At 36.1% G+C, this 8,664-nt stretch overlaps 1 protein-coding gene across 8 annotated transcripts in view; it reads right to left on the minus strand.

Moving 5' to 3' along the window:
• Positions 1-8,664, minus strand: part of MCM9 (minichromosome maintenance 9 homologous recombination repair factor) — an 87,935-nt gene that overhangs the window by 42,925 nt on the left and 36,346 nt on the right. Inside the window, exon 8 of one of the 8 annotated variants that reach the window (XM_032862408.1) lies at positions 4,958-5,240. The exons of the other annotated variants lie outside the window; for them this stretch is intronic. Coding sequence (XP_032718299.1) covers positions 5,224-5,240 — 17 coding nt within the window. The 3' untranslated portion in view covers positions 4,958-5,223. Of the gene's footprint in view, positions 1-4,957; positions 5,241-8,664 lie in introns of those variants that run through there. 8 annotated transcript variants of the gene reach the window in all.

Raw genomic sequence — 8,664 nt, forward strand, 5'->3', positions numbered from 1 at the left:
ATTCTATGCCAGCATAACCTTAATACCAAAACCCAACAAAGACATTATAAGAAAACTACAGCCTATATCTCTCATGAACATAGATGCTAAAATCTTCGGTAAAATATTAGCAATCTTATGCTCATTTTGGCAGCACATATACTAAAATATTAGCAAACTAAATCCAACAATGTATAAAAAGAATTACACATTATGACCTAGTGGGATTTATCTGAGGAATTCAAGGCTGGTTCAACAAGCAAAAATCAATTGATATTATTTATCACATCAACAGACTAAAGAAGGAAAAAACCCCACGGAACAGACTCGAAAGTTCATTAATAGTAGAACAGATAGAGAAATTGTTGTATATTCATACTGTGGAATAAGACAGTAGTAAAAAACGAAGTGCAGATTAATAAACACAATACAGATGAAATATTAAAATACAATATTGAGCAAAAGAATACGCACTCTACAATTTCATTACTGTAAAGTAAAAATACCAGGCAAAAACAAATTAGTGCTAATAGACCAGACCTACATGAAATACTAGGGGAGTCTTTCGGGCTGAAATGAAAGAGCACTAAGACAGTAACTCAAGTACACAAAAAGAAATAAAAGACACCAGTCAACTAACTACATAGGTAAATATTAAAGATAGTATCAATGTAATTTTGTTTGTAACTCTTTTCTTCTGATTTAAGTAAAAACTGCAGAAAGCAAAAATTATAAAACCATGTTGATCAGCTTATAATGTATATTCATGATGAAATAGGTATGAAATAGGTATGAAAGATGAAATAGGTATGACAATAATAGCCCAAAAGAAGGTGGAGGGAACAGAATTTTACTAGAACAACATTTTTATATACTATTAAAATTAAATTAGTATTAACCTTAATTAGATTGGCTATACATTAAGATACTATAATAACCCCCAAGAGAATCACTAAGAAAATAACCCCCAAAAATACAGTAAAAGAAGAAAAAGGGTATTAAAACGATACACTAGAAATTACATCAAGCACAGAAGAGGGCAGTAATGGAGAACACGGCAACAAAGAGGACATAAGCCATATGGAAAACGCATGGAAAACATCCTACCTCATCAGTAAGTATGTTAAAAGTAAACAAACACTTTAATAAAAAACAGTTTGCAGAATGAATACAAAGACATGATCCAACTATGTGTTGTCTACAAGAAACACACTTTAGACAGTAGCCAAGAGGGTTGCAGTGGCTATGCTAATATAAGAGAAATATTTTAATACTGTTTTAAAAATATGCTAATGTGAGAATACATTCACAAGTGAAGACAAGTAGGATTTATCTCAGAAACGTAAGATTGAGGTACATCTGGAAACCAATTTATGTAGCATTCTCATATTAATAAAGGACAAAAAGCACATGATCATCTCAATAGAAGCAGCAAAAGCATTTGACAAAATTCAATACTCTTTCATGTAAAAACACTCAACAAACTAGGAACAGAAGGGAAATTCCTCAACCTGATAAAGGGCAGAAATAGAAAAAGGATAAAAAGGATAGAAAACCCACAACTAAACATCATTCTTAATGGTATAAGACTGAATATTTTCCTAAGATCAGAAACAAGATAGGGATGTTCACTCTCACTGTTTTTTTTTTGTTTGTTTTTTTTAAGATTTATTTATTTGAGAGAGAGAGAGCATGTGGTAGGGGAGAAAGGCACAAGGAGAGGAAGAGGAGAAGCATACTCTCCACTGAGCACAGAGCCCCATGCTGGTTTGATCCTAGGACCCAACCTGGAGACGACGACCTGAATCTAAACTAAAAGTCGGAAATTCAACCAACTGAACCACCCACGGACCTTCCTCTCACTATTTCTATGAAACACTGTACTGGAGATTCTGGTAAGGGCATCTAGGCCAAAAATGAAATAACAGGCATCCAGAGGGGGAAATGAAGAAATAAAATTATCTTTATTTGCAGATAGCATAATCTTGCATATAGAAAATGCTAAAGAATCCAAAAAAAATTATTACAACTAATAAATGAGTTCAGCAAATTTGAAGGACACAAAAATCAATTTTAAAAAGTTGTATGCCTGTACATTTTATTTTTTTTAAGATTTTATTAATTTTTTTTAAAGATTTTATTTATTTATTTGACAGAGAGAGGCAGAGAGGCAGGCAGAGAAAGGGGGGTAAGCAGGCTCCCTGCTGAGCAGAGAGCCTGATGCAGGGCTTGATCCCATGACCCTGAGATCATGACCTGAGCCGAAATGCAGAGGCTTAACCCACTGCGCCACCCAGGGCCCCTATTAATTTTTTCTGAGAGAAAATGAAAGCACGAGTGAGCACAAGCAGGGGGAGACAGCACTTCCTCTGGGGGCCTCAGAAAACAGGCTCAGGCCCAATGCCTGCTGTGGCCTGGGGCTCGCTCATTCTTCCCCAAGGCCCAGTAAAACCGAAACCCAGTGAAACCCCAAGAAATTGAGGATGACTTAAGTAAATGAAAAGACATACATGTTCATTGACTGGAAGACTTAATATTGTTAAAATGACAATATTCCCCAAAGGGTTCTACAGATTCAGTGCAATCCCTATCAAAATCTCAACTATCTTCTTTGTAGAAATTGACAAAGTGATGCTAAAATTCATATGGAAATTCAATGAATCCCAAGTAGCCAACATAATCTTAAAAAAGAACAAAGTTGGAAGACTCACACTTCCTGACTTCAAAACTTACTACAAAACTACAATAATCAAGACAATATGGTGTTGGCATAAGGATATAGACCAACAGAACAGAATTGATTGTCCAGAAATAAACCCATACTTTTATGGTCAATTCATTCTTGGGGGAAAGAACAGTCTTTTCAAATTATACTGCTGGGAATTAGACATCCACATGCAAAAATATGAATTTGGACCCCTACTTCACATCATATACAAAAAGTAATTCAAACTGGCTCAAAGACTTAAATATAAGATGCTAAAAGTATAAAACTCTTAGAGGAAAACCACCCTACAATTCCACTTTGGGTATTTATCTGAAGAAAACAAAAACATTAACTAGAAAAGATACCTGTATTTACAATAGCCAAGACATGAAAACAACCTAACTGCTTATGGATAAATAAAGAAACTGTAGTATATAAACACAATGGAATATTATTTAGCTGTAAAAAAGGATGAAATCTTACATTCACAACAGGGATAAACCTTGAGGGTACTATGTTCAGCAAAATTAGTCAGAGAAAGACAAATACTACATGATCTCTCTTACTTGTGGAGTCTAAAAAAGTTCATAGATACAGAGAATCAAGCTCATGAAACAACAGATAGATTGGTGGTTGCCAAACTAAATTGGTATGGAGGGAGAAATGAGTGAGCTGTTTTCTGTTCTGTTTTGTTTTTTAGTTTAAATACATTGACTATTTTAATTTAAAAAAACTTTAAAAAATGAAACTATTGGGACGCCTGGGTGGCTCAGTTGGTTAAGCGGCTGCCTTCGGCTCAGGTCATGATCCCAGCGTCCTGGGATCGAGTCCCACATCGGGCTCCTTGCTCCACGGGGAGCCTGCTTCTCCCTCTGCCTCTGCCTGCTCACTCTCTCTCCCTCTGTCTCTGACAAATAAATAAATAAAATCTTTAAAAAAAAAATGAAACTATTAAAATCCTTGAAGAAAACAGAAATAAAGTAAATGTATAAAATGCTTCATGTAAATAAAACAGGTGTAAATCTTCATGACCTTTGATTATAATGGCAGTGTTTTCCAAAAGTGACACCAAAAGAAAACCAAAAAAAGCAAAATAAATTTAAAAAGAAAAGCTTAATAGATGAATTGGACTTTGTCTAAATTATAAGCTTTTGGGCAGCTAAGGCTACCAACGACAGAAAAAAAAAAAGGAAAAAAAAAAGGAAAAAAAAAAACCCTCACAGAATGGCAGAAAATTTTTCTGAAACGGATATATTCAGGTCTCTGAAAGTCTCTGATAAGAGACTTGTATTTAGAATATATAAAGAACTTGTACTTGCTTTGGCAGCGCATATACTAGAACATATAAAGAACTCTTACAACTAAATAAGAAAAAGATAAAAACCCAATTGTTCAAATGACCTAAGGATCAGAACAGACATTTCTCCACAGAAGATATACAAATGGCCAATAAGCAAACAAAAAATGCTGAACAGCTTTCGCCATCAGGGAAATATAAGTCAAAACACAATGAGATACCACCTTCACATACCACCCATGGCTATCATCAAAAAGACATAATAAGCACTGGTATGGATGGGGAGAAATTGGAACACTCACACATCACTAGTGGGAATGTAAAATTGTGTAGTCACTTTGAAAAACAGCTTGGTAGTTCCTCAAAAGGAGTTATCATATGACTCGGCAACTCCACTCTTAATTAAGCATGTAACCAAAGGAATGGAAACATAGGTCCTACATAAAAATTTGTACACAAATGTTCATAGCAGCATAGCTGTTACTTTAAAAAAAAAATACTGTGTAATTATACTGGTGTTCTTAAAAGTAGATTCTTTATATGCTGGATTCAAGGCTTTGGCAGGCACAGATTCTACCAACCTAAAATCTGTCAGTTCCCTATTAGCTCATTTATTTGTGAAACTTTCCCCCTTCCTATCCTTGCCAGTTTTTGGCCTTTTCCACACGACCCTGCATATGAGGCCTCCAATCTCAAGAGGCCTCCCTGCCTAGCTTCCGTCAAACGAGGCTCCATCTGATGCTGATGGTCTCTATAGTAACCAACTAGAAATGTTGCTATGCTTAGCAGTGGCTTTGTGCAAGCAGTGCTCTAGCCCAGAGAGGTTTTAAAAATCTGAGTCCTTTCTCGACTTACTACACATTTCCCTTGATATGGCGAAAAGAGAGCATCTGATGAATGAGAGAGGTGGAGGATTAAAGAGAAAAGGACTGAATGGAAAACATGAAAGAAGATGGATGAGTGGAGACTGAGTTCAAGAGAAAAATGAATTTAGAAGGAGCTTCATTTATTAAAGGGTAAGAACACATGGTAAAAAACTAGATACAAGAAATAGAAAATAATTATTAAGCACTTCCATTCATATTCTTCTGGTCAGAAACACTATAATGATATTAACATCAACAAACTGTCAACAACAAACATAACTATGGTGCTTCAGAAAGCTGACTGATGTCACCGATAGCTAACCAAAGGGTGTTTTATAGTGGAGTCCAGTTATGGATAAGGGATCAGACATCGTTTATATCTTCAACAAATCTGTAACATAATGATGGATGGCAGTGAACACAAAATAGTGAAAATGTTATTAATGAGGTGGAACACAGAATGGGGGAGAGAAGTCATACTTTATGTAACAAATATGGAAAACTCCAAAAAAGTATAGCAAGGCATTCTAGGATGTGTAGGTCCATCCTCCCCTACGTATCCCTTTTGCAACAGGAGGCTTGACCTTCTTGAGCCTCAAGGGGGAAACTCCCATAGCTTTGCCTTGACAAAAAAGTCTCCTCTCACTCCCAGTATATACCTGCGCTAACCTCTTTCATGGAGCTGTATTCCTCAAGAATTCATTAATCAAGACACGACTACCGTGTCTGCCAGCCTGTGGGTTCTTCCAGGAAATGATACCAATTACTTTCTCTACACATAGAGGCCACTTTAAATATCTGACAGAGGAGAGAGAATGGAGAAGCACTACATCAGAAATTAAAGGAACAGGTTTCTGAGCACCTGTGTCTTCATTTGTTATGTGGGAATGATAATACGTTACCCTCCTACCATACCAGGATGTTATATATATATACACTATACACACATATACACATGTACACACATAGCCTTTATTTGTGATACCCTATTTTGCCTCCCACAGAACTTTAATAACTGGTTAAAGTTCCATCCAACATGTTCTATTCTATACCCTACTCACTTGATTACATAGTTATCTTTCCAATAAAGTCTATATATGTTTAGTCTTTGAATATGCCACAGACATGAACACAATTTCACATAATAAATACTCTCTCCATATAAATACTTATTAAAATCATTATTGTAGTATTTATTCCTTTTAGAAATGTAAATGCCAACAAATCTTGACATTTTACATTTATAAAGAAAATCTTATGTAAAGCTATCATTAAGGGACGCCTGGGTAGCTCAGCTGATTAAGTGTCTACCTTCAGCTCGGGTCATGATCCCAGGATCCTGGGATTAAGTCCTGCATAAGGCTTCTTGCTTAGCAGGGAGCCTGGTTTTCCCTCTGCCTACTGCTCCCACTTCTTGTACTCTCTGACAAATAAGTAAATAAAATCTTAAAAATAATGAATAGAATTATCATTAAATTTTGACATCCTACAACTAATAAATAATTGGGAGCCCTTTAAACTAATTAAAGATCATACTATGACAAGACTTACATGATTTTTTTTTTTAAATGAGGACAATAATGCAAATGTCTCTTTAAAGAGAATTAAATGCAGGACTAATATAATTACCCCAGGTGGAAATCCAGGATTTGAACAAAAGCAAGAGGTTAGCACTTCCATTCCTACGATAACTTCTGCAGCAGGCAGGAGCTGAGACTTGATTTAAATCTTAGTTATAATACATTTTAATTCAATATTTTAATTTAATTCAATTTAATTCTAGTTCATTTTAATTCACTCTTTTCATCTTGTTTTGTAGGTGACCTCAATTTAACCTCAAGTTTAGGATTCTTAGAAGCCCTCCACAGAGCAGCTTTGGAGCAAGAAGAAAGCTGCATCTTGTCCCTTCAGATTTTAATTTGTAAGCCCAACACCCATAGGTACTTTCTCTGAATAGCTGTGGCCTACCACTCCATACCCTGCCACAACCTACTGCCATAGCTAAATGATCACCTCATTTCACACCAGAGAAAGTACTTGGTAACAGACCAATAACTGGATTAAATAAACTGAGATTGCCAAATAAGCCTAACTGTGAGGGCAAATAATTATAGCTGTATTCTTTTGCTACAGTCACCATAACAATAATACCAGCTTGGATAGATTCAACAATATAAATGTATTTTCTCATAGTTTTGGAGGGTAGAAGTAAAAGATTAAGGTGTCAGTAGGGTTGGTTTCTTTTACAGCCTCTTTTTGGCTTGCAAATAGTTGCCGCCTTCTTTTTTTTTTTTTTAAACCATTATTTTCTCTACCCCATCCTTTTTTTTCCCTTCAAAGCACTTAATTTTTTTAACATCTTAATTTTATTTTACTTTTTTTCATGTTCCAAGAGTCATTGTTTATGCACCACACCCAATGCTCCATGCAATATGTGCCCTCCTTAATACCCACCACTAGGCTCACCCATCCCCCCACCTCCCTCCCCTGCATAATCCTCAGTTTGTTTCTCAGAGTCCACAGTCTCGCTGTGTCCTCACCATGGTCTTTTCTCTGTGCATGCTATCTTTGGTGTCTCTTTTTATGTCCAAATTCCCTCCTCTATAGGGACACCAGTTAGACTGGATTACAACCCACTTTAAGGAACTCATTTTAACTTAACCGTCTCTTTAATGGACTCATCACCAAATACAGTCACATTCTGAGGTACTGGAGAGTTAGAGCTTCAACATATGAATGGAGTGGGGGGGATACAATTCAGCGTATAACAATAGCTAACTAGGTTCATTTATCTCTGAGAGGCACTAATTTAGGCTTTGTTCATCTTGGAACTCAGACCATCTCTTTCAGCCATCCTTCCCACACTTACACTGTACAGACAGAGCAATTTTGGAGATTAAGTTCTATGCAGCTCTCCATCACATGGGTCCCCTTGGGTACTTTATAAATGAAGACACTCATGGTGCCCCACCAGTTGCAATATGGTTAGCTGCTTGAGTCACCAAAAAGTTGTCCAGCAAGAAATCTTATAGATTGTCTCTGAAACCAGTGATGCTTTTGCAATTTTTTTCCCTCCATGAGACACCAGCTCACTTTGAAACATGCCATGGCACATCTGGGAATCCCTCCGACCTTTCTTGTAAAGTACTGTCAACGGTGAGGAAAGAAATTATTGGAGAAAGTGCTCAAAGGCTCTTTAATGTTTTCAAGGAGCAATAATAAAAGAGTTAGGACAGGCAACAGAGCCAATACTTGCAGCTTTCAGTGGACCATTTCCCCCTTAAATACTATTGTATATGACATGTTAAACAAAAGGTTTAAAAGAAAATAAGCCAAACTAGTGGTATCCAGGTTGATCTTTTCAGTTGAGGCATCAAGTTTCATGGAAGATGCACCTTATTATGACATACCTATGGTCAGATTGCAAAATACACTTTACTTTACCAATGTCATTTTTATAAAGTAAATTAGAATCTCCTCTTAAAAGTGCCTGCAAAATCAAAAAACTGTATACACCATTCTCAAGGGATTCATGTTTTCATCTTCAAAAGGCCATTTATCTTACATATCTAGTGTATCTTAACAGCATACAGCAATTAACACTTCATCTTGGCTAGTGTTAGGACCAGCAATATTAGGAGTGAAGAGAGAATATAGCTTATCAGTCACAGTAATCTGCATCTATCACCACACTAAGATTCAGTCTATTGCACATAAACAATTGGCCTTGAAGAAACTTTTTTGGTAGATCCTAGTTTACTGTTTAATTCATTGCCAATAAAGTAAGAACCCCCCTCTAAGTAGTTTTCCTAAAT

Source organism: Lontra canadensis, unplaced genomic scaffold (genome assembly GCF_010015895.1).
Source record: "Lontra canadensis isolate GAN:19392208 unplaced genomic scaffold, GSC_riverotter_1.0 scaffold23, whole genome shotgun sequence".
Lineage (NCBI taxonomy): Eukaryota > Metazoa > Chordata > Mammalia > Carnivora > Mustelidae > Lontra > Lontra canadensis.